The sequence below is a fragment of the Xyrauchen texanus genome, chromosome 40 (assembly GCF_025860055.1).
Source record: "Xyrauchen texanus isolate HMW12.3.18 chromosome 40, RBS_HiC_50CHRs, whole genome shotgun sequence".
Taxonomy (NCBI): Eukaryota; Metazoa; Chordata; class Actinopteri; order Cypriniformes; family Catostomidae; genus Xyrauchen; species Xyrauchen texanus.
The window spans coordinates 4097808-4125481 of NC_068315.1; the positions used below are offsets into that span (position 1 = coordinate 4097808).

At 38.7% G+C, this 27674-nt stretch overlaps 1 protein-coding gene across 1 annotated transcript in view; it reads right to left on the bottom strand.

The window, feature by feature from the left end:
• Nucleotides 1-27674, bottom strand: part of LOC127633749 (transcription elongation regulator 1-like protein) — a 93166-nt gene that overhangs the window by 44260 nt on the left and 21232 nt on the right. Inside the window, exon 5 of the mRNA XM_052113028.1 lies at nucleotides 24653-24829. Coding sequence (XP_051968988.1) covers nucleotides 24653-24829 — 177 coding nt within the window. The remainder of the gene's footprint in view (nucleotides 1-24652; nucleotides 24830-27674) is intronic.

A 27674-nucleotide genomic window follows, 5' to 3' on the forward strand; every position in this document is an offset into this window, starting at 1 on the left:
TGTGTTAATTTGTGCTTGAAACAAAGTGTTTTGTCAGATGTGCTAAATAGACATTTGGGTTTCTCGGCTGACATTTCCATGTGGCTGCTTTCAGGGAGCGTTGTGGGTTAGGTTTCATGGATTTATGTTTGTTTGAGTTAGTTAAACTGTCATATTGATGGCTGAAATGGGAAGATTAATTATTGTCGCTCTCATGCAAAGTACGCCATTGTTATAGGTGAAGGAGAGAAGTCGAAAAAGATGCATGCGCATTTCCATTTGAAAAGAGCCCGGAGAGGGGATGAATAAAACCATGACATGAGTGTCAAATAGTTGCATCAATTCTGGAGATCATGCAGCGACATTTCATTAATCTCCACTCATTTGTCTTCTTAAGAGAGCCGTTGCAAAAAGGAGATTTTAGCACATATCTGTTTGTAATATTGAAGAGCTCAGCTGTGATATAGTTCTGTCTTTGTCCTACCCAGTCAAAGTGCTTTGAAATTTACCTAAAAAAAAGAAAAAGGCTTTGGCAGTCTTTGCAATTCAGTGTCACGTTGCTTTCACTTCAGTGCAAATTATAGAATCTCCCTCACAATAACAAAATTATTCAAATCTGTCCTCTCTCAACCTTTTTCATTCACCATCTCTCTCTCTGCCTCTCTTTAAAGGTTTTCATGTGTTCCTGGCAGCGTTTCTGAGCTTCAAGCTAGTGTCTGCCTGTCGAATAGCTTTTCACTCAAAGATGATCCTTATCCATTCCAGAAATGTGATATCTCAAATCAGTCTGAATAAACACATTTCTCATCCAAAAGTGTGTCCGTCAAGGGCCGTCACACCATAATCTAGATAGCTCTCTGATCTGAGAAAAATTTGACTAACTGTCTTAATTGCCTGTCATTTTCAGGCAGACTGCCACCTGACAGGCGCCCACATTGTTTCAAAGGGAATATTTGTAGTTTTCTAACGATTATATGTGCCATGCTGTGATTACAGCAAAGGGGCTATTAAATTCAACATAAAATTAAAATTGACCCCGTTCACATTTTCCTGCATCTCCCTGATCATTTGATTGGTATACGAAAAAATAAAGAAAGACGTGTTTTTACATGCATGTTTTTCAGTGGTGTTTCTATGTAAATATGCACTCTACTTGGACAGAGGTCTTTGACCAAGCTGTTTTTTCATCATCACGCACTGAAGCGAGGCATTTTTTGAAACCATGTTAGTTTTAAAAACATTAATGGTAAATGGTCTGCACTTATATTGTGCCTTTTTAAGCCTTAACGGTATTCAAAGTGCTTTACACTGTGTCTCATTACACACACACATTCATACACCAATGGCGGCAGAGCTGCTATGTAAGGTATGTAAGCTAGCCTGCCATTGGGAGCAACTTGGGGTTCAGTTTCTTGCCCAAGGACACTTCGGCATGTGGAGTCGTGTGGGCCGGGATTCGAACCACCAACCCAGTGATTAGTGGCCGACCCGCTCTACCAACTGAGATACTCATTTTTTTTTTTTATCTTGGTTAATGGTCATTTTTACATATACATTTACATGTTTTACATTGACATTAGTTAGTGTAGTATGAACTGTATATTGATACATTAACCAAGATTAAATTCAAATCAATATTTTGTCTGTTTATGTATTTATTTGGCAAGTTATATTAAACGTAATAATGAACAGTTAGACTGGAGGTTGAATTCAGCGGTTTCAGGATACTCTGTAGTCACCAGAAGACTGCAGTCTAGTCTGGAGACTTTATTAGGTAAGTATTCATTTAATAAGTGAGATAATCAATAGTCAGCTGGTCATTAATGCAAAATAAACCCCATTGGGGTGATACAAGACCCCTCAGATCCACATGCTGACCATCTTGTTGGGGTTTATTTCGTGGTAATAACCAGCTGAGAGTAGATTATCACTTACTCAACGAATAAAACCTTACTGTAAAGTTTTCAAAATAACATTTAGAAACATAGTTTGGTGATGTTAGTGGCGCAGAAATTACACACTTCATCTTTAAGAAGAGTCCTTCACTTTGATTCGTCATCTCCAAAGCTCTGCACTCTTCAAAAATCCTACTCGACACTATTGCCCTTCATTGCCGCCTCCTTCTACCTCTAGAGATACTGAGGAGCTATTTACACACTGCTGTGTAGAGAATGCGATGATACAGAATAAGTTCTGCTCTCTGGGAAGTAACACTCCATTGTATGAAAATAATGACATGAAAAATGATTGAGATTCCTGAACTCTCTCCATGAAACTCCAAGCGCATCTTCAATATTTGGAGTGCAGTGTCTGCCCCCCCTGCACACGCTATTTTTCCAACACTCAGACCACCGCTAGTAATCAGTTTCACATCTAAACAAACAATGGCATGATAAAGATGTTTGGTTCAGCGCAATTAAAATTTTATAACCAGATTCAAGGGCTGCAGCAGAGCTCTGGAAGTTCGTTCCCACATGTGGTGATGCATTTGCCATTAAAGCCCCACACTTCTGCTGACTGGATCTAAAAACATTTTACAATATGTTTAATAATTTACCAATGGTGTATAGAAGAGTGCTATAAAGTTTGATTCCATTTTGGTGAGAAACTCTTTTAAAGGAAAAGTAAAGAATCCATAATTCTGATAAAAAGGCCGAGGTGTAGGAATATGGACGTGGCCTGAGATGTGGTGGAAATGACACTGGTAGAAATTTTCATGACTTTCCAAAAAACTGACGTCTCCAGGATACATATACTGTTGTTAGTCCACAGTGCTAAAAAGTGCCCTAAGTTGAAGAAACACACACACACACACACACACACACACACACACACACACACACACATTTATATAATGTAAATGTGAAACAGTAGGCAGTATGAAAGCCTAAACGTTTGAAACAGTTGTATGCTACATACAGTAGTAGACACATTAACTCATTATGTCTGATCAAATAATGAGACAAAAATAAATAGTGCTTAAAAATCATGTTTGACATATGTATATATATAGTCACAGAAGAAATGGATGGTCAAGTCAAGCACATTGCATCATGAATGCAGTATTTAATGTATTTCAACCCGGAGTCCAGGGTTTGGAGGGTCTAGGCAGAGTCAGAGGTTCGAAAGTTCCCTGTGTCTGGGATGTCTCAGAAGGTGATGATCGAGCTGGTGGCTTGTGGGGAACTGGCTGATCAGGAGAACTCAGGGTGGGCACAAGGGTGGGAACCAATTCCAACTCAAATAGCCCAGTGACAGATGGCTCTGGAATGGACGAGGTTTGCAACGTCTAGGCGAAGATGTTGAACTGCTGGGTTCGTCTTGGTGGGTCGAGTATTCTTTAACGTTAGCTGGCAACAGATGCAGAGACGATGATCCCAAGTGCAGTTTATTAACAAAAGTGATATCCAATAAACCCAAACCCCAAAATACAAAACACAAACATGAACGACTAAACTTGACTTGACATGACATGACATGACTTGATTATAGACTTGACATAAACTTGACATGACTTGATCATGGAACCAACATTACACAAACAATACTCGACAATGGACAATGGCAAACATGAGGGTTAAATACTAGGAATTGGGAGAACGCATGAAAATGTTAACCAATGAACACTTAGGACTCTAAACAAGATAACAAGACTGATAACAAACTAATGAAACAATGAACCAATGGGGACAAAACACAAGAACATGGGAAACACATGACAAGATCACATCACAAGGAAACAGGAACAAACATAGCATGAAGCTAATTTAAAGTAAAAGACATTAACAAAACACGTACAATCCTGACAGTAGCACGGCATCCATTAAAAAAAAAAAAAAAAGTGCTTGCAGCACTTTAGATGGAAAACTCATGCTCTGCAATATTCAACAATATAATGCAATGGCCCTATTAAATAAAACAGTAAGCCCTTATGCCCAGTCCAGCCTGACCTTAAACCAACCTTTTAATAATTCACTCTCTGTTATGGTCAAATAGCTGGCACTGTGGTTCTTGTGAAAGCTACCATCTTCGTTTGGTTTAAAGAGGGGCTATCAGATCACGTTTGACTGAGAATTGCAGGACCAGGCTCAGACGGCAAAGGGTTTGTTCTACTGTAGCACTAACAAAACCAATGAGAGGACCTGTTGGTGTTTGTGTGGTGGTTTTGGTTGAAGTCCATACAGAACTTTGAGAGCATTATTGTTTGGTTAAAAAAACAGGGTTGGGGTATATCCAAAGCGACTTACAGTGCACTTATTACAGGGAAAATCCCCCAGAGCAACCTGGAGTTAAGTGCCTTGCTCAAGGACACAATGGTGGTGGCTGTGGGGATCAAACCGGCAACCTTATTATTACCAGTTACCTTATTATTACCAGTTTACATTCAGATACCCAAATATGGGGACAAAGAAGTCCTTGTGACTGAGGAATGATACTGTATTGGGGTTCAGGGCTATCCTCTAAGAGACATTTTAGAGAAGGTAAAAGTCTGAATGGACCATTTTTATATTTTCATTAAAACGAGAAAGACTAGGCTACCAACTAATCATTTTATAGTTTTTTTTCTTGCCATCCTTGCCAGAGATGATGACATCTGATACATTTTCACAAAATCAGAACAGAAATCTATTTGTTTATTATTAAAGGCTTGTAACATGCTGATTAATAAATCTACATTTAGAAGGGAAAACATTATGATCTAAAGGCGCTCTGGAACCACATTATATTTTGCGGCTCTCTTGTCCACTCATATGTGGGTGCAAAGAAGCAATGCATGCGGAGATGGACAGGGCAAAAATGAAGTGTGTTCGGTGCTAGAGAAAAACATTCAAGGATACAGTGCAGAAAGATCAGAGCTAGAGTAGACAGCACTGTTGTTTTCTCGTGCTACTCACTAGAGAAGATGAGAGGGCGTAACCGTCATCATGATGTCTTGCAGTCCGGATGGAATCAATCCAGGGTCCGGACCACGATGATCGACGAAGCCTTAATGTTAGCAAGGTAGCTAACATTAGCAACTTCTTACAGTCTGTATTGATATGCACTCAAAAGCTTATCATAAATATCATGGATTTATGTATTGTGATAAAAAGTGAGTGGCACACTCACGGATAATTTCTTCTTTGTTCTTCGCTCAGAGCCAAGAACAAGTTTGAAACAGCTGATCTATGGTATATAGTTACGAACATTAAGAATGATAATAGATGCGTATCGGAAATGTTCCTCGAAACTGTCTCTATGTAAACAATCGAACAGATGTAGGTATGTTTGCACCACCTTGCAAAAAACAACGCCAGTGTGTTCATGTTGACCAAGCTCCAGTCCACGCCTACCGATGATGTGGACCAATGGCAGTAAGAAGGTGTTTTTCAGCCAGAACAACGTTTTCCACTGGAGAGTTTGCACTGGTGTGCTGTTACAAAAAACTAATTTTGGCCAGATTTTGTTTGTTCAAATTTGTTTGTTCTTTAATTTTGTCTTAAGTATGTTAGGACCTTTATGGTGTTTTTTAGTCTTCTATGGAGCTTGAAGTCTGTGGTCACTATGAACTGTTGTTGTATGGAAAGTACATACTGTATGTAGGTGTGTGCGTAATAGTGGCACTGACCAATACTAAATAAATAAAATACAGGTATTCATGCAAGCACAGGCATAGCAACAAGACAGCAAGCAAAAGGTCAGTCAGGTTGTTTCCCCACCACACAAACACAGATCTGCAGATGACCTTTTCATAATGCACCTGGGAGAGGTTTCTGCATCATGACCCAACATGCACTTTTCATGCACTCAAATGGACGTTATGCAAGAATTATCAATAGAAACAATCTTTTCTTTGCTTCATTTCTCCTTCTGTGGCTCTATCTTTCTCCCATTCTTTTATTCACACTAAGTTGGAGCAAAAACGCAAGCTCTTTTTTCTCTAGATGTATAGATGCCTATAAACAGCAGTTGCTTCAGAGAAGAGCTGTCACTCATGTGGCTAACAAAAGAGCTACTTACAGAGGAGAGAAAGAAATCAGGACATCCTGACTGATACATGTGTGCTGGGGATAGCATGGGTTCAGCATAGAAATTCTGCTCATAAATTTACATAGCCCTTAAATATATGCATATAGTTTTATCATAATAAAGAGGTCTCATAAAAATGGATTCCCTTTAGGAGAAGCTGTGCATGATTGCTGTGGGACACCATCTGAGTGTCACATGGTCTGAAACCCTTATAAAATAATGGCAATTTATTGGATGATGCAACTTAAGCAACGCCCCCTAGGGAGCTATGTCACAGGCTCCATAAAGGCACTCACTTTCACGCCATAAAGTCAGATTTTCTGTTCTTTAGTGCAAAATCTTGTCTGGCCCGTGTTGTACTAGAGGCTCGCATTGAAGTGAGGATTATTATTTCTCCCTTTTTTGTGGCAACACAGGATGGATTTTAAGAAGTACTTACCTTCGTGTACGCAGTGTCCAATGACATGTGTTTCCTGTATGGGGTTTCTCCACGCGGAGGCCACATTGGAGGGTTCGGATAAGCCCGTAGTGTGATTTGATGAATGTCAGGAAGCTCCGCGAAAGGCTTGCCTCCTTTGAAAGGGATTCAGTTAAGCCGCATTCTCATGCTGGCCGCGTGCCTGCCAACATTGCGTGTCTGTGTGACTTGTGGGAGGCTGGCGCGGATGCCGAGGAGATGGGAGCTGAGCAGCAGGCTGACCTTCAGTTCTTTCTCTCACTGTCCCCAGTTTCAGCTCGACGTCCTAGCCCTAAGGCCCACATAGCGGTTTCATTCGACGCTGAGGACAAAGATGCCAAGTCCATGGCGGCGTCGGATTCTGAGGATTTCTGTTATTCTGTTGGGACAGGTGTGTCGCCACAAGGTGATAATGACAGACGCCTCGTCCATGGGTTGGGGTGCTGTACATGTAGGTTGCCAGCCTATGGAGTCTGGATGGGCCAGCGGCAATATTGGCACATAAATGACTGGAGATGCTCATGATACTGCTGGGGTTAAGGTTTTTCTGGACACCCATGTCCTCATCCAGTCAGTTAACAGGACAGTGGTGTCCTACATCAATCGCCAGAGAGGGTTCGCTCTCATGCCATGCTACATCACATTCTTCTGTAGACACGGGACAATGTACTGTCTCTACGAGCCGTAAATGTTCCAGGCCGGTTGAACTTTGGGGTGGATCTCCTGTCCAGACAGAGTCTGAGAGGAGAGGGGACATTATATCCTCAGATTATGGAACAAATCTAGAGGAGATTCGGCAGAGCAGAAGTGGACCGGTTGGCTTTCTAACAAGACATCTCACTGTTCCCTCTGGTTTTCTCTCCCGCCCCACCACAGGGCATCGATGGGCTGGTGCATCAGTGGCTGAGAGCACATCCTTATGCGTTTACACCAATCAGCCTGATGCATGCAGTTCTGCAGAGGGTTTAGGAGGATTGGGTTCGGCTTCTGTTAGTGGTGCTGTATTGGTTTCTCTCAAGTATGGTTTTTGACTCTGGTCTCTCCTTTAAAAGGCACCATGGGAGATTCCATTCAGAGCGAATATGTTGTCTCAAGCATGGGGCAGCATTTGGAACATGTTGGACATTCGGGGCGTTCTTTTGAATAATAGGTTATCCCCGCTGTGATTGATACCATTCTAAATGCTCGAGCTCCATCACCAAGGAGGCTATATACGTTTAAGTGGTGTATTTATGCTTCTTGGTGTAGGCTGTTCAGGAGTTCAAGTTAATCGTGGAATCATAAATGTGAACTAGTAAATTTTCTCGAGGCAAAAATGTATCCAAAAGTGACAAAAATTCCCTAAAGATCAAAATGTGGGTGCAAAAAAAATATGTTTTATACCATCTGATATAGTTCTTACATTTTTCTTTAAAAGTGACATTACATATTATAACATAAAATATCATTGTGTAAAAGAATGACACTGTAGATTTTTATATGTTTCGAAAATAAAATCCTCATAAACATAAAAAATGCACCTGAAAATTAAATCCAGTGGCCAATTATTGGCCCCTTTATGGAAAAGTTAATTTCTGAAAAGCAGTAATGTACAATTGTTCTACGAAATATTATACTGGGTAAGAGTTGTTACTTTCGGTGCCCTTTGATTTTGTATTTTTATTTTTTGAAGGTCATTGAGTGTCACTGAAAAGCACATAGAGCAGCTATTGAGCAGTTTTGGGGTGCATCACAATAATCAGAATAAATTATATTTTCCTGCTATGTCATGTTTAAGGAGAGATGCTTTACTCTTTATTAATTACTCTGCTCAACGGAAGTTCTACTCAGTTGTATGAGCATGGCATCAGGACATTTTATCAAGATCGAGTGCATGACCAAAGAATCTAACCTGATAGCAATCCTTTCACAAATGCATCATTCTTTTTGTGTGGTGCTACATCTGCCGAAATCTGGAGAATTCCAAACTATTGAACTCTTCAGATGGATGAAGCTGGTGGCTACTAAAGAGAACAAACTAGATTATTGTTAGGAATCAGACGAGGAGTGAGGATCTACATGCAGTTGATTTAATGGAATAACAAAAGGTGAACAGGATAACTCAAAATAACAAAACTACACAGGGAACAAATAAAACATCCACGAGGGGAAAACAAAATATAAACACGAGAAACATCCACGGAGAGCAAGGCAGGACCACAGTCAAGAACAACCATTACATTTAACAACCAACCAAGACTGAACAAACAACAGGGCTTAAATACAAAAAGACTAATGACACACAGGTGAGAACAATGAAGTGTATTGGCTGAGGGCAGGGAATTATGGGAAGTGTAGTCCAGAACAGATGACAGGGGATAAACACAGGGCAGACAACAGGGGATCGTGACAATTATGAATTTCATTTCAGATTATGAATTTCATTTAATTTCTCAATAGAAGGCTAAATTCTATTCTATTCATAAAATTTCATGCGGCCTGCAGAAAGTTTAGATGGCCCATGGGGCGTAGTTCGGACACCCCTGAATTACATGAACTGTCGTAAAGAATGCCAATGACGCTACTCATGGGAAAATGTATCTGTTACGATCCCGTGTTGTCTGCCCCGTGTTTTCTGTTTCACTCTCCACTGATCACGTTCCATATCACGTTTTCCTTGTTGTCCGCCCCGTGTTTCACTGTCCTTGTATAAACTACATTTCCCACAATTCCCGACCTCCCTCACTGCCTGCACTCATCATTGTTCTCACCTGTGTCTCGTTTAGTCTTCATTGTGTCTGTGTATTTAACCCTGTTTGTTTCTCCATTCCCCTGTTGGTCTTTGATGTATGTAGATGCCTGGTTCCCGTGGTTTCCCCGCCTGTTAACTCCTTGTGTGCCTTCAGTGTTTTTGTTTTACTTTTTCCCATTGTGGATGTTTCATTTGTTCGTGTTTTTCCGTATTGCCCTTGTATTTCAATAAAGTCCCGCTGCATTTAGATCCTCGCCCCTCGTCTGCTTTCCTGCTCACCTACAAGCATAACAGTATCCTGTTCCTGGAGAACAACCTACTGTATGCATTGGCTCAGCATAGACCTTTCTTGGACAGATCAATTTGATAATAATGCACAGATAAAAGTAATACAGCTATTTTTGTCCATATCTGATGTGTATCCTTTCATAAGGTTGTAAGTCTTCACAAGCTCTTCAGAGATTTACAATGGCGTGGCAGAAATACAGACCCAATGTGTTAAATTTGGCAGCTGCACAGAATTGAAAAGGAGTACATTCTCAGCACTTCGTGCTTGACTGCCCTGTGAATTAAACATCAGATGATACCTGTGTGTCATCACTGGCTTCTCCATTCAGAAGAGTGTGTTAAAATAGCCTCTAAAATAAGAGCAAATAAAAATGGCAAACTGACTCATGGGAAAAAATGGCCTGCGATTGAGTGCATTGCTATTCACGGAATAACTTCAGAAACCTAAAAATAAGAGTATTAAAAGTGGATTTAATGGACATGTTTTAAAAGATTGAATTTTATACGACCAATGAGTGCTGGTTCAAAATAATAACTGTGCTAAATTCGGTTTGACATCAGAGTTCTGTTATTTCAGTTGTTGCAAATGAAACCTTTGTCAGATTGTATTACGAATGCAGCAATGAAACTGAAGGAGTAATCAAACACACTCAGCTAAACCATTCTCTCTCATGTGTAGTGCTGGGGAAAACAAATCATTTAACTGAATCGATTCTTTCGGACAGTTCATGTAAATGAGCCATTCAAAATAAAAGATACCCTAATATTGAGCATTGAGAATTTCGATTCATTTTAGTGAGTCAGATCTTTCTTTCAGATGGATAATGTAAATTAACTAGTTAACATAAATGAATCACTTGAGCCCTGTGCAGCATTAAAGAGAAATATAATTGCTGATGTTTATCACTTTATCTCAGTTATGTAAAATAGAGTATTTTCTAGTTGTATTAGTATACATTAAGTATGAACGTATGTTTAATGTAATGTTGTCACCTTTTTTTTTAAACCTTATGAAAATTAACCATGGTTTTACTATAGTAATCTTGTAGTAACCATGACTGTAGGAACGATGATTTTGATGCAAATTAACCATGGTTTTATTACAGTGATGTGTAGTACTTCAGATAGTCTTACTAAAGCTAGTACTTTTAACAGGCAAAGCATCACCACACCAATAAAATTGTCTGTCACATTCTGTGTAACCAAGCAACTTGTCAAGTATTAAAAGTACAAGTATTAAACTATAATAATGATGACACATTGCATAATTAAATTAATATAATTAGTCTGCCTTCAGCTCCTCACTTAATTGCACAGAACCAGAGTGAGGGATTATACATGTTGTTTAACTGCCTTTAATAAGCAAGGTTTACCATCAGCATACAGTGAAAACGGACTCAGAGCTGCCAAAGCCAAAGATGCCAGATCATTCTAAAACACTACAATCATTTAATACATTATTTGACCCTCTATTCAATCACAGGGGTGTTTTATGGTGCTGTATTGAATGAAAATAATCTACCGCACCACTACTATAGACAATGACATACACATTATGTAACGATTAAGGTGCGTTCCAGCATATTACACCTGCTATTAACACCACATATTTCACTGCCAGACAGTTTTTATTCACGGTTCTGCCTTTAGAATGAATAACACCCTGGAAGAAAGCCCGTAATAAAGACATATATTTACAATATACACAGCATGAATATAAAGTATGGAGGCATTTTTCAAAGAAATAGGTTGCATATATATAATCCACCAGAGGAAAAATATATTGCTCAGATGTGAGCTCAGGAAACTTAAACCTCAAGCACACCCAAACAGAATTGCACAGGTAACAGAATGGAAAAGAATATGGCTACCTGCGATGTAACAATAATTTTTTATATTTTTATTTTTTTAATTTTTCTCCACAATTTGGCATGCCCAATTCCCAATGCGCTCTAAGTCCTCGTGGTGGCGTAGTGACTTGCCTCAATCCGGGTGATCAAAGGATGAATCTCAGTTGCCTCCGCGTCTGAGACAGTCAATCCGTGCATCTTATCTCGTGGCTTGTTAAGCGTGGTTACCGTGGAGACCTAGAGCATGTGGAGGCTCGTGCTATTTTCCGTGGCATCTACGCACAACTCCTTGTGCCCCACTGAGAGCGAGAACCACATTATAGCGGCCACGAGTAGGTTAACCCATGTGACTCTACAAACCCTAGCAACCGGGCCAATTTGTTGCTTAGGAAGCCTGACTGGAGTCACTCAGCACGCCCTGGATTCAAACTTGTGACTCCAGGTGTGGTAGTCAGCATCTTTACTGAGCTACCCAGGCCCCCCTTAATTCTTTTTTTTTAAAGAGAGGTTGCGAGAGGAAATGACAATGGCAATCTGTGAATTTGCCTGAATATGGAGAATAATTTGATTTATTAATGTAATTATGGATTTGGATATTGTGGGCACTAAACAGAAAACATATGGGAAAGAAAATAATAGTTTGGTCAAATATAACATTTTAGCTTGCAGAGGCCAAAGTGAGGGGGCACTCTGAGGCCTCATCATAGCACTGACACTGTTGGCAACATAATTATTATAAAATTAACTGCAAAAAACTATCAAAGTCATCGTGCAAGAAAGGCTCCAATACATAATGGCATAACAGCACTTATGCAGACTTGAGTAATATTGCACTGAGTGACCTGAGAAAGAAGCTAAACTAAAGGCAGATATTAGGACATAACCTCCATATATTTGCCTCATCATCTACTGTGACAACAAATCAGAAGCACAGTTTGAAGATTTGACACTTTTCCCCCATCTTTGCAAGATAAAAAATGAGAGTTGAAAGGGAATTTTAATGTGTCTGCTTACAAAGGGACAGAGTAAGAGTGACCCTTTTCAAAAGTCTTAAAGAAGACTTCAGAACTCTTTGAGCTGTCCATGAGGTATTGGTAACAGCTGTCTTTCTCTGTCCATTCAATAAGATACTTCATGAGTTTTAGAAATGTGAGAAATGATGAAGGCATCCGGCCAGGTAAGCTATGACCTCGCATTAACAAAGGGAGATAATGGTAATTATCAGCCCTGTTGGAGGATAATCTGGTGCTTTGTTTCGAAAATATCAGATCATTGGGCATGATGTCAAGCCATCTTATGGGGCTTTTCCACTGCATGGTACAACTCGACTCGCTTTTTGGGGGTTTTCCACTGTGGATAGTACCTGGTACCTGGTACTTTTTTTAGGACCACCTTGGTCGAAGTTCCAAGCGAACCGAGCCTATACTAAACGTGACATCGATACCCTGCAGATCACTGATTGGTCAGAGAGAATCGTAACTACCATCATCACTGGATTGATCAACCCGCTAGTTTTAAAGTTAACTACAGCGATAGCAGTTTCATTTGTTCACATGGCTTTCGAATTGTAAAAAGAAATGGCGGTGCGCAAAACCACGGTTGTGGTTAATAAACGAGGTGCAGAAGTTCCTCTCGTTAGCGACAAACGAAACGACATGAAAAAGTCTTTCAGGAAGTGTCTACCACCGAACCTACCAACAGTGTTGGGAAAGGTAAAAAAAAAAACGTAAAAGTGACTACAGAACCATCAAGGAAAAGATGAAGTGTTTCTACCAAATGGACGCTATCTAGGCTGGCGAGCAATGGGAGGGAGAGTGCCCTGGACTCGTTGTTGGAGTCCACAATGTAGGTATATTACGTTAACTCTATACTCTGCTTGAAAGCTTCATTTTATTTAGTTGACCAGCTACTGGAAGCTTGCTTCTAAAACAACCAGGCCAATTTAACTGTTACACTTGTGTAAAATCACCATGCAACAACTGCTTTATACAGCACAATGAGCTAGTATCTAACAGCTAGTGGTCATGTTATTGTTTATTGTTTTGTATCGCTTTAAGGATGATGTCACAGCAGTAGAGGTGGCGCAACTATGACGATTAGCCTATAATCCCACCCAAGTTGAGGCTACACTATACTGCATTAGAAAGACAAGCTCAGAAAAGTAAAGCGAGCAGAGTCGAGTCGAGTCGAACCGTAATGTGCAGTGGAAAAGTGACATTATAAGAGGCAAGCAGCTAGTTTCATTTCATATCACAACATAGTAGGGCTGCACAATTAATTAAATAAATCATCAAGATTACAATTGCAGCCACAATTGATTGTGAAAAGTTCCATTTATCGCAGTCCTTGTAGGTCTACTCATGTTGTGTCTTGTTAGTGTTTTTTATTTTCTATTTAATGAGCAGTTGTGCAGTATTTGATCAAAGTAGCCAATCACTGACAGATTAATTGCTCGCTTCTGTGTATAATTTCATTATAATTTCAATCAGAGCATTGTCTTTGTTTTTTGTGCTGCTAAGAACATGAACCTCGCGGCTTAAACAACGACGCGGCTAATATATGGATTTTTCCCGCTTTCAAATTTTATTTAAAAAAAAAAAAAAAACATTCTGTGACGTGCTCAGTTTTTTGGCGGCATGAAGCTTTCATTAGACCAATGAAATTGCCGAACGGGTTAAGGTCAAACAACTTTTTTGTTTACTGTTTAGATTAAATCGAGCGCGCTCAAACTTCCCATCATTCTGATTACGGTAGTCATTTTGTCACCCTCAAGACACGGAGAAATGCATATGATGCTGCTTTCAAGTTGAAGGCGATTGATCTGGCTGTTGGAAAAGGAAAAAGAGCTGCTGCACGGGAGACGTTGGAAACAGCAGCGTGATGAATTGACTCAGTGCAAAAAGACAGCTAAAGCTGAGGCTATTCAACTCCGAAGGAGATGACTTCAATGGTTTCATGTGCACAAGAGGAGGAAGATAGTGACCGATGAATTTCTTGCTAGGCTACTGTTTACTGCTAATTTTTTTATTTTTTGTTACAAGCCGTGTGTGGCAGCGGGGGCGTGGTCAAGCGCCCGTCCGGGAGAGAAAAGCGATAAGGGCGCTTACACCTGAGCTAATGTCTAGCACCTGTGTCTAATTTCAGTAAGCGTGGGGAGAGCGGCATAAAAAGGTAGCGAGAGAGTGAGTGAGTGAGTGAGTGACAGACAGACAGACAGACAGACAGACACACGTCAGTCTAGTGTTGGCGCATAGAAGACCAAGAATTGAGAAACTTTATCAAATTGATTGTAAACATTGCTGTGGCCATTAAAAGCCTTACCTGGAACGTCAAGTGCCCTGCTTCACGTGTCCTTCTTGGGAAAACTGGCACCAGTGTGACAGTTTTCAGCACTTGATGTAAGCGCCCTTACCGCTTTTCTCTCCCGGACTGGCGCTTGACCACGCCCCCGCTGCCACACCGTGTTTCGTTAAAGCCTATTTATTTTTGTTACAAGCCGTGTTTCGTTAAAGCCTGTGTAAAGTTCATTTGTTTCAATGTACCGGTAGGCACCTGCGGCTTATAGACAGGTGCGGCTTATTTATGTTCAAAATAATAATTATTTTAAAATTCAGCGGGTGCGGCTTATATTCAGGTGCGCTCAATAGTCCGGAAATTACGGTAATATGGTGTGCAATTCATCCAACCATTAGGATATTAACCAACTGAGACCCCTGCATGACTGCTGTGTGCATTTTCCATTTCCCTTTTTGATTTGTACCTAGTAGAAGCTAATAAACAAGCAAAAATAAATAAATACATAATTTTTCCTAAAAACTGATGTCCACATATGTAATCTAAAAGTAATAGATTTTTTCATCAAAAATGTTATTACTTGTCCAAAAGTGGTTATTCTTGTTTTAGAGACGTTACAGACATTACAGCTGATTTTCTATAAAGCTGAATAAATAATTTGATTAAAAGTAATGGCCAGCATTATCAAATCACTGCCAACCATGTTAAAATAACATTTTGCATTAAACAATTCTGAATCTATGTACTGATTATCATTTTCCATGTCAGCCAAACATGTTGAGTTATCCAAACATCATCTGCAGCCTAAAACTGAAACTTTGGTTGGATTTTAGGACTAAATACTTGGCTGTATAGAAAGCTATTGAATGCACCCTTGCTCCATATTAAGTGAATGACTTAACCTTCAGTGTGCTGTCTGTCTACACTGGTCTCAGAACAGTTAGAAATACACCTTATTTTCATCCTAACTCCATATAAAGCATCTGAAAGCAAAATGTTTCAGCTTTTGCATGAATACATGTATTCTCTATATCTATAGAGATCCAATTACTACTGTTATTGAATAGAACTGTATTGTACAGTGATAACAAAATAAAATCTAACAAAATGTATATTAAAATGAAGCTAAATGACCCACAGATGTGTTACAGTTGAAAATTATTCAAAACAATTTACTTTTTTTTTTTTTTACTTTTGAGTGAAAATGGTCCCATTTTCCACATACGTGGACTGCATCTTTATTACTGCGCTGACACAAGAAAAATGAATGGATTTTTTAAAGCAGCATATCAAACGAAACTAGAGATGCTACTCTTTACCATCAAACAGGTTTCAATCAATGAATGTATAGAGTTTTCTTACCAGAGGCACTTATTTATGGCGCTGTGCCCATCGGAGCACTTCCTGGAAACAAAATTCATACTGTTGTGTCACATGACGATGTGCGCCAGAAGTTTAACCTTTAAATGACAATGTAGATTCTTGTGAACAGTATTCAGCCAGTTTTAATTAATTTAAATTATGCGTTAATAGCAAAGCCGAAATACACCGTCTACACATGTGGACGCGAGGTCGCACGAGGCTAATGAAAATTCTATGAATCTAAATGAATTGCAATCACAACATCAAGTGAGGAAATCGTCAATTATATATCAGTTGTTTTGGCTGAAAATGGAGCAAAAATGGTTTGTACATTATTGTTGATGCTAACCTTGTAGGCTGCCCTTTGTAGAAGAGCTCTGATTACACCACTTATTAACTAGTTCTTCCCCCATCTCAACACAGTAGTGGTAGGCATACTAACCCATCTTTTCACAATGCAGGCACTGCCATAGAATAAGAATAAGAAGGTTATAAATGGGCTCTCCTTTGCTTGGCATGCTAAATGCAGTTAATGATGGAGACTGCATATAACAAAGGCTCAGTGGCATAATTTGCTCTTACTTCTGAAAGATGTTTCCATCACACGCTGGCTTTTAATAGAACATCCAGGACGACAAACCACAGCCTCCATAATTAGTGTACCAACCCATGTTGCAAAAAAAGGACATCCTCTATTTGTATGGTTGATTCAATACACTATCCGTCCATGTCCGTGCTTTTCAACTCAATCATATTTTCAGTTAAATTAGCTATGCTATTTAGTCTTTAATTATTTATAAATCATGAAAGGCTCTGAAATAAGAGAGGCACTGTGGGTAGTCTGGCCACCACTGATGCCAGTGTGCAGTTGTTTAAAAGCAAATCACAGGTAATGTAGCCGTGTGTTTGATGCCAGAGCACAGAAATTAAGACGGAGCGACAGATTTGTTATTTAGAGTGAACCGTTGACTGATGCACATTCAGATGTGCTATTTACACCTCGACTCATTTTAATCTGGTGATGACTGCTCACACTGACAATAACTGTCGGAAAACAACATTCTTCGGTGGCAATTTTCAATCCTTGATTTTCAATGTCCTCTTAGACTTTTTGACAGCACCGTAAATTAACTAGATACTGCAGCAAGCAATGGTTTGTCATATACTGACATAAGTACCTCTGCAGTTTTTAGTCCCAGTCCATTCCTGATACTAAGCTTGTTAGACAGTCCAAGTGTTGTAAAGCTTCCAATCGGATTACAAGTGTTTGCTGCACTAACCACTAATGAGTACTGGGCTCTCCCACCTCATGGACTCATAGATATCATGTACTACTCATGTCAGTGATCAGGTCAGTTTTAAAGCTTTAACTAATTGTAAAGGTCATCAGAGAGTGATAAAGAGAGAGAGAGTGCTGGAGCTGATTAAAGTTTAGAGGTCTCTAGCACAGCTTTCATTAATATTACCAACTCACACTGGACTAACTGAGACTCACTAATGACTCTAAGGACAGTCAATTTGAATTTGGTTGCACATGTAGTGTAGATGAGCAGTTTTCCTCCTCTAGAAACTCTCTGCGTGAGTTGGATAAATTTGAATTATTTGGCTAATTTCTTGTGTATATTAGGGTCAGCATGATACCATAACATGATAAGTGTTTTGTTTAACACTCCGGCATGGTATCAAAATACATATTTAACCATTCAAGGATGTGATGTTACAAACATATTTTTTTTCCATATGTACCTTTTCCATCATTCTGTCATCCATCATTCTAAATGAATACCAAAGCATTATTTACATGTCATTGTATACGTATCTTTTGGGATGGACTGATTGTATTCTTGAAAATGTTTATATTCTTGCTCTGAAGTAAAAAGAAAAAATAAGATACCCCCCCCCCCCCCCTCCCCCCTTTTTCTGATTTAAATATACATGCATCTGAAGGTTAAATACTTGCTCCTGTCCCAGTTTAATTGGGGTTAAATTAGGGTTAAAGGTGGGCGGCTGTGGCTCAGGTGGTAGAGCGGGTCGGCCACAAATCGCAAGGTTGGCGGTTTGATTCCTGGCCCACATGACTCCACATGCCGAAGTGTCATTGGACAAGACACTGAACCCCAAGTTGCTCCCAATGGCAGCTCTGCCATCATTGGTGTTTGAGTGTGTGTGTGTGTGTGTGTGTGTGTGTGTGTGTGTGTGTGTGTGAGCGTGTATTTATCACTTTGTGGGGACCAAATGTCCCCATAAGGATAGTAAAACCCGAAATTTTTGACCTTGTGGGGACATTTTGTCGGTCCCCATGAGGAAAACAGCTTATAAATCACACTAAATTATGTTTTTGAAAATGTAAAAATGCAGAAAGTTTTCTGTGAGGGTTAGGTTTAGGGGTAGGGTTAGGTTTAGGGGATAGAATATAAAGTTTGTACAGTATAAAAACCATTATGTCTATGGAAAGTCCCCATAAAACATGGAAACACAACATGTGTGTGTGTGTGTGTGTGTGTGTGTGTGTGTGTGTGTGTGTGTGTGTGTGTGTGTGTGTGTGTGTGTGTGTGTGTGTGTGTGTGCGTGTATTTATCACTTTGTGGGGACCAAATGTCCCCATAAGGATAGTAAAACCCGAAATTTTTGACCTTGTGGGGACATTTTGTCGGTCCCCATGAGGAAAACAGCTTATAAATCATACTAAATTATGTTTTTTGAAAATGTAAAAATGCAGAATGTTTTCTGTGAGGGTTAGGTTTAGGGGTAGGGTTAGGTTTAGGGGATAGAATATAAAGTTTATACAGTATAAAAACCATTATGTCTATGGAAAGTCCCCATAAAACATGGAAACCAAACTCTGTGTGTGTGTGTGTGTGTGTGTGTGTGTGTGTGTGTGTGCGTGTGTGTTTTTGTGATTTACGAGGACAATTTTGTAAGTTACAAATTAGTAATTACAAGGGTATTATGCTATAAATGTGATTTATGAGGACATTTCTAGTGTCCCCATAATTCAAATCACTTAAAAATCATACTAAACAATGTTTTATTGAGAATGTAAAAATGCAGAAGGTTTTCTGTGAGGGTTAGGTTTAGGGGTTGTGTTAGGTTTAGAGGATAGAATCTATAGTTTATACAGTATAAAAGTCATTATGTCTATGGAAAGTCCTCATAATGATAGGTAGACCAACATGTGTGTGTGTGTGTGTGTGTGTGTGTGTGTGTGTGTGTGTGTGTGTGTGTGTGTGTGTGTGTGTGTGTGTGTGTGTGTGTGTGTGTGTGTGTGTGTGAATGGGTGAATGGGACACAGTGTAAAGCACTTTGATAACCGCTAAGGTTAAAAATGGCGCTATATAAGTGCAGACCATTTACCATAAAAAACTAAAAATAACAAATAAAAATTACATTAGCACTTTTTTTGTTGTTTAGAATTTTATTCAATAAACAAAAGTTACAAAAAACACAAATTATTGGATTGCAATTATGGATAAATGTTTTTTTTTAAAGTGATTAAAAAGTCTGTTTTGCAAAACTTTAATCAGTTTATCTATGATTAGATATATCGGCTCTTGAAATGTTAAATTATCTCATTATTTGGCAGCAGACTGCTGCATGCAGTAAATGTAATAAAAATAGCATTTCAAATTTCAAACATTTCTTCTTTAAAAGTAAGAATCATTAAGTGGAAGCGGATTTGGCACCGGAATGGTTAAACTTCTTACGATTCCCATCCCTATATACTGTATTAATCAGCCTATAAATTGACCAGCCCACCAGTAAAAGTCTCACCCTTAAGGAAAATCCTTTTCAATTAGTTAAACACCTTTTCAAAATGTGACCAGTCCACTTCAGCTCCGAGATATGTTTCTGATTGGGAAAATTAGCAGAACTTCTCATGGGAGAAATATGGACATTCTTCTTCTCTCCTCTGTGAAGATTTACCAGTTATCAGAGAACGTGTTAATCAGAGTTTTGAGAAAAGTCAAAATTAATCCCCAACATGTTATCTCTATTCTCAAGCAGTGTAGAGACTCCTTATGTAAATCGTGACCTACTAATACCGCTGTTATCTAACATAATGGAATTTGCATAATTGTCCCCTCATTCCACAGCCCAGCTTGTTTAAATTTTAACTTTTGATCTTTGGTGCGTCTCACCTTGTAAAAGCAAACTCTCAAACTCTCGACTCAGAACTTTATCCGAACTGTATGTAGTTATATTCTATTGATCATAATCATTTGATTTGTACTTTTTACAGTGATTTGTACTTTAATGATGCGGTAAAAATGTCACTTTTCCACTGAATATTTTTTTTCTTAATTAGTATTTTTATCTTGTTTCCCGGTAAAAAAAAAAAAGTCACTTACGCACATAGAGTACTCCAAGACAAGTTTACTGAGTTTGTTGATGTGTTAATAACGAGTAGAAAAACATCTTTAATGTGAGCCAAAAACTACTCCCATATCTGTAAATGTATCGAGACACAGTGAGCTTTGGGATTTTGGCAGTGCAATGTACAGAAGTTGCACTAGTTCATCTTAATGCGCAACATCTCAACATAATTAGACAAAGATTTATATATGAAACAAACATGCATAATCAAGTATGGAGTTTGCCTTCCTTATTTTGAATTATATGAGCCATCTGGTTCAATAGGATGGTACTGTATTTACAGTGTTTAACAGGTAAAGGATGGGCAAGGAGGAGACGAGAACCGGCAGAACAGTTAACATAAATTTAATGACAGAAATTAAACTTAAAACAACATAAAGCAAAGACGCATACACATACAGTGGCCGCGTGTCTCTCTCTCTCTCTCCCAAAACTGGCATCTCTGGCCCCCCTTTATCTCGCTCTCTCGCTGATCAACTGACTCAGTGCCTTTATTATTAAATAACTTTATTGTTAAACATTATATAATAATGTAACATTATACAATAATCTGGTTTTTCCAGATTTTTTCATAATTATTGTATTAATATCAGCATTATATAGAGCTCATGCTGTTTTGAAATGTCACAACACACATTCACAAATACAAGCACAAATATACATACACAAATGCACTGGTGAATGTCAGATACATTTACAGTAAAGTAAAATATTTTATATTACTTTATCATTTATTTGCAGGGGAAAAATGATTTGGCGACAATGGTGTCTTCCAATCATATTCAAGAACTAATCACCAAATCTCTCAACACACATGCAGGACTATAATTCAGGCATTTAAAGGGAGCTTTAAAGCTGACTCTATTGCATCAAAGTGGTTCCCACTGTTCTGCCACCTTACAGAGAGCATGAGAAACCCAAAGAAGAGACAGTGAACTTGTGTGCCATGTAAGGTTACACTCATATAATGTAAAGATCTGCTTTCAAAAAGATGCATCCATTAAAACTGCCAGACTTATGCATCTGCAAATGTCTTTAATGGCACTGTTTGAAAACCTATTGAGGTGTGTACGCAGGCAGCATTTTAAAGGAATGTTCCAAGTTCAGTCAAGTTAAGCTCAATTGACAACATTTGTAGCATAATGTTGAATACCACAAAAAAAAAATATTACGACTTGTCCCTTAATAAGCAACAATCACGGTTACTGTATGGCACTTACAGAGGGAGTGACCAATAGGGCCAGTCCATAAACTTTCAAATACACATTGTTTCAAAAGTGTTGCGATGTCATGGCAACAAAGTCATATTGCAAAATAATTTTACTCTGATAAGGTAATGGGATTTTATCAAACTGACAATATTTTGTGTCCACCTGCACTATTTATCAATTGATTTGTATGTAAACATGCACTAGAAAGACATTTTTTACCATTCCACTGTTTGTCCATCACTGTTTTTTCAGCATCCCAAGCAGGAGCGCCACATTATTTCGATGCCATGTCAGGTTAAAAAGAATGTTGACTTTTAAAAATGCATCTCGAGACACTTGCGTTCTGTTCAATTCATTGCACTACGTATAGTTTTTTAGCACAAGAATGCATTTGGTCTGAACAACCCCTTAGTTAGAAGGCAGCTGCCTGTGTAGCCAGAAGACAGCAAGGCAGCACACTTTACTCATCTGTTATCTTCCCTTACTCGAACTGTGCCACAAACATTCCCTGCTTTAAGATTACAATCAGAATAAATTACTGCCTCAATTGCAGTGGGCCGATACTCTATGGGCCAGATGAAGAGCGATCCAGTTACCACGCCATCAAACAAACATGCACATACATCGTTAGAGTTAAATTAAAATTCCTTTGGGTTTTGCTGGCCTGCTTGCTTTAATGTTGCTATTGAGGACTGGCTAAAAGGAAATAATTCCAGGGGAATTATTGCCATGCTGGCAATAGCAGATGCATTGCTATTGATTCACAACACAGAATTCATCCTTCACACCCACATACAAGACTGGCAGTGAAAAATACATATATTTTCTCATAAAATATATAGATCTGCACAAAGATGCATGTACACACTGACGCACACACATTGTTTTCACCCCAGGCAACCAACCTGCAAGAGGAACTGAACGTGTTCACTGAACACAACAGGAAGGAAACAGTTCATCTATATGCATGAGGGCAGAGAAAGAGAGTGAGAAGGGAAAATAAAAGGGATTTTTTTCCCCAAATGAACGACTATGGTTCTTCTCTTTTTGAATCTGACTGGGTCACTGACCCTTGATTTAAACTCATCCACTTCAGCAAAGTGGAAGTCTTACTTCTCTGAGAAAAAAAAAATAAATAAAATGGAATGCCACACCAAGAGCAACACCAAAACAAACTCAGCAATAATATGGACCAGCTCAACCAGCAACATTTCTTGAAATTGCTTGGGGAAGTCCAAACCAACAACCTTAAAAGTCCCAAAATTTCCTTTCAAATCAAAGGCGCAGCTGTGCACTGTACGTTGTTTCTTAGGTGTCAAGGTAAATTCCCTGCGAGCACAAAATGTTTCACAGTGTTGCATTTTGGTTGCAGTAAGGTTAGTAAAACTTACTAAAAACTGCCCCTAAATTAATTGAATGTTCCGAGTTCATAAGTCAGTATAAGTCAGTATAAGGCAGTAACGTCGCTCCCTATACGCATACTATGCAGTCTGCATAGGGCACCAACTCCCTAGGGGGGCACCTTCTTACCATAGGAGGGCACCAAAAAGTCCACCGGCTGCCCTTACTCGCACGTTACACGCTATTCAAGGACCTGTGTTGTGGAACACAGACGATTGCTTCACAGTCATATCACGCGAACCCCCACCCCCATTATGGTACTTACAAGGTGGTGAATTCGGCCAGTCAAAAACATTACAATAAACATGTTTGAAAAGTATTGCCACAACATGCAAATATTAAACATGTTAACACATTACTAACCATAATTACTAACCATATCTGTGTAATTTTATATCCAATAGCAAGATTACTGGGTTCACTGGAATTATGTTGTCATGATATGTCAGGTGTGTATGTCTTTCTATTTTCACCAGAACACATTTGAATAAAAATGTAATAAACATCTTAGCTCAGAAGGTCCTTAAAATGCAAGTAAATGGAGATGTATCTATTGAAGCTCCAAAAATCACAGACAGTCAGCATAAACGTCATTTCTGTGACTTCAGCGGTTAAATTAATGTCTGCTAAAGCGATCAGATCATTTTGGTGCGAAAAAATATCAATATTTAAGTACTTTTTAACTATAATCCAACATGAGGTTAAGCTTCACAAGAGGGTGGAGTCCAAGTGGTTTCTCGTGTGACGTATTTGCGTTGTCATGATACAGATGTAATTTCTCCACTCAGCTGAGACATCCAGGAAAAGCACACAAACACTACATTGTAAAGAAAGCACCATTAAGTAAAGAAACAGATAAATACAGATCTTAACCAAAACCAAACAAGTCACTGTACAGCGTTCCTCCTCCTCACTTTTAAACAGCGCTGCTCTTCCTGCTGTGACGCACTTGCCTCAGTTCTCACGTGTTTCAAATGCCAATGCGATTATGTCACACGCACATACTGCTGCAGACCAGAAGCATGATTTAGTTAAAAAAAAAGTACTTAAATATTTATCTTTTTCAAATCAAAAGTGATCGTCTCACTTAAGAAGACATTAATTTAAAAGCTGGTGTTGAATGGATGACACTTATGCTGACTGTCTGTGATTTTTGGAGTTTCAAAAGAGAAATCTCCATTCAGTTGCATTTTAAGGACCCACTGAGCAAAAATATTTTCATAATGTTGTGCTAGTTTGGTTATTTTTACATTAATGCATTTCTTGAAAACCTCTCTTTTCAAGCATGCCGAGTTGAAAGCGAAATAAAAACATTAGAAAGACTATCTCTGATAAACAAGAAAGAAAAATTGGGTGCATTTGCATAACCAAAGGCATTTGCAATTACAATTCACCAATTAGGACATCAGAAGCTTTGTGAGCAAGCTGATCCTTATTATGAAGCCTAGAATCACACCAAGTGGGTCAGACAAAACAACACACAGCAGGTTGTTTTTAACCTAAGCCAAATGGAGAGTTACTTGCATAGTCTGGTAAAGACTAGAAAGTTGGGTTTGTACACAGCCAGATGAACAGTTCAGAGAGGATCCTGTGGGACATGTGTGGCTTTTTATGGGTGACCCTTGGGGATATGGTTCAATATTTTTCACCGAGCACACAAAGACATAAAATAAAGCTTTTTGAGAGGAATTCTTACCTGTGCGAGGTACCGTCAGAAATGGGAGTTTGACGGGTGAGAGCGAGAGCAGGTGGAGAGGGTGAGCCGAAGAGACAGATGGTCCCTGTGTCACGTCAGACTCCATCGCCATCATAGCTGCTGCTGTAAGTGCAATCCTTTTAGAACTTCCTACTCGCTTTATGGCCATGGGACAGCCTGGATTAGATAGATAGATAGATAGATTAGGGTTAGGGTTAAGTATTTTGAAGGTTGCGCTTGAACTGGGGCTAGAAAATGGTCCGGATAAATTCAGTAACATGCCTGTGTGGAATGCTCTGCTCAACAAGCAGTTATATCAAATATATTAAATATTTATTTAAAGGCCTGACATATGATTGCACACCAACAACATGAGAAGTCAATTTGAAATGGCACTCGCAACCAGTTTTTCTTCCATAATGTGACACATGAGTGAAACAAAATAAACAATGTATATTTGATGAAAGCTACAAAGACAACCTTTTTTGAATAATGTGCTTTGATGAATCATTCACAATAAGACTAGTAGGCTACTATGCTTTAGCCACTGTATGCAAGTAAATGAGGTACATTTTTGATTTCATGTTGACTTAAAATCTACACTGTTGCACATGTAGAATGGAAATGACTGCACAATGTGATAAAAACACAGATTCACTGTGCATTAGCCAAAAATGCATTCACAGGTTTTTGTCTTTGTTCAACAGTGTTATGCTTCCTTATCAGTGGTGGTGGCATAGTGGGCTAAAGCATATAACTGTTAATCAGAAGGTCACTGGTTCGATCCCCACGGCCACCACCATTGTGTCCTTGAGCAAGGCACTTAACTCCTGGTTGTTCTGGGGGATTGTCCCTGTAATAATTGCACAGCGTCTGCAAATGCATAAATGTAAATGTAAATGTTATCATATTTGCACACAGACACACTCCCACATGCATAAATATACACTCTAGTTTCTACTACTGTATATGTGAATGAGTGATCAAGCCAAATTTTATAACTGCCCAAAACACAATAGAGTAGCTTGGTCAATACTGTTATTCAGTTCCTTTTAAACTGTGTAACTTGAAATAATATTACAGGATTTAGAGTGAGACAGACCATCTAATACCATAAAATGGCACAAATGTCATAAAAGCCATTTATAATACTTGCTAATACTGATGTGTGTACTGTTGTTTTCCCACAAAAATTATGTCATTCCTGGAACATTTTGGAACTTATTTTTTTTTAAGGGATATCACACGATTGGAACAGATTGAAGTGACCCTAAGGAAGTTTTAATTCAGTTGTATTTGATAGTTTAAGTCATTTTAAAAAATACAATAAAAGGTTGCAGTGACCCATTTAAAATTGACAATTATTTTAGAATATCTTTTGGATATATGTACAGGTATGTGATATTTTTCATAACAGTGAAATCCATATAGTACATGAACATACAGTAGATATTATATATGTGTTTCACATGTTTTACCATATATGAGATTTCTGTATGGGACATATGCCCATGACATCTTCATTGCTTTCAGAGCCTGCCGCCCCTGAGTGAGGGAAGTGCTATTTAGTGAAACCTTGAAGAGATCTTTGGAGTTAGCAGGCGAGTGGTTTCCTCCACACTGAGCAGCTCATACTCTTTATCTAATGGTACTGAGTGGGCGGATCACAGCCAAGCAGAACAGTTATCATGCACATGTGCTGCACTGAAATCAGGCCACCAGGGAATATATCATATGGAGCTGCTCCAGTACAGCAACTATATGACATGAACGTTTATGCAGAATAGAGCTGTTCAGTTTGTAGTCATGAATCCTGGAAGAGCATTTTTTGAGCCATGGGTTCCCTTGGGAATTTCCGATATGTATTTAGAATAGCGGTTTTCAATTCATTAGTACAATTAGGTCTATGATTATCATGGCTTGTAGAGAATTTTATGTTTTGTTCAACAATATATATTACACACAATCATACCTCAAACTTCAATGTTGAAGCTGCATGGCCCAAATGGGAACATGGCACTACCATGTTTTTTTGTTTTTTGACACTTTACCATGGTACTACCATGATTTGTATTTGGATCATAGAGTATCACGATATTTTTGGAAGTACCTTGGTGTATCATCATTTACAAAAAGTAACATAGTAAATTGGTTAACAAGTAGTTACCATAAAATATCTTGTTATATCTATATAGTTTTAAATATCTTTTAAAAGACAATACGTGTAGTTTTATGGTAAAATGTTGTAAGAGGCATTTTTTAAATGTAAAACATTATGATTTTCCCATATAATTAACAGTTAAAATGTATGTTATGTTTAACAAGTGTGTACATGTAGTGCCATTTAAATATCATGATACATGAATTTCAATGCCAAAGTGTTTTTGAAAATCGCAAGTTACTAACAAAATACTAAATAAGAACCACAACTATCACAAGGATCAAACAACTATTGCAGTCTTTGTGTAACACCTTGTTAGCACTGATTTTCACAGATCATCTGACAGAAGAAGCAAAGGGTATGGGGACTCGGGATTTAACCTTGTACTGTAAAGTTTAACTAACCTACTAACCTAGCTTGAGAGTGATGATAAATGTAAGTGTAACAGCTTCACTTAAACACCAAGCCGCTGGAGATGCTATGGCAGGTGCATTGATCGTGTAAACAATACATCTTTTATTAGGAAGCACTCTCCGCGGACACGACATGAAATAGATTCCTTGAATTATACATCCACCAAGAGCTTCTCTTGAGCGGCAGCACATCACATGACTTCAACATTTGTAAGTCTCTAAAAGTAACACACGCTTGAAAAAAAGCACTTGTGATGTATTTATAAAAACACCCTTCTTTGTCTTGTCACCTCTTGACAGGTTTTACAAAGAGAAGAAAACATTATAAATACTACTGTGGCCGATGGCTGCAACAGTGAGGCCATTCTCTTGTCCCTGGAGGAGCAATTATTGCTGTGCGGCTAAGATGCATCACCAAACCTGTCTAAATCAAGTCCTTGCAATTTAT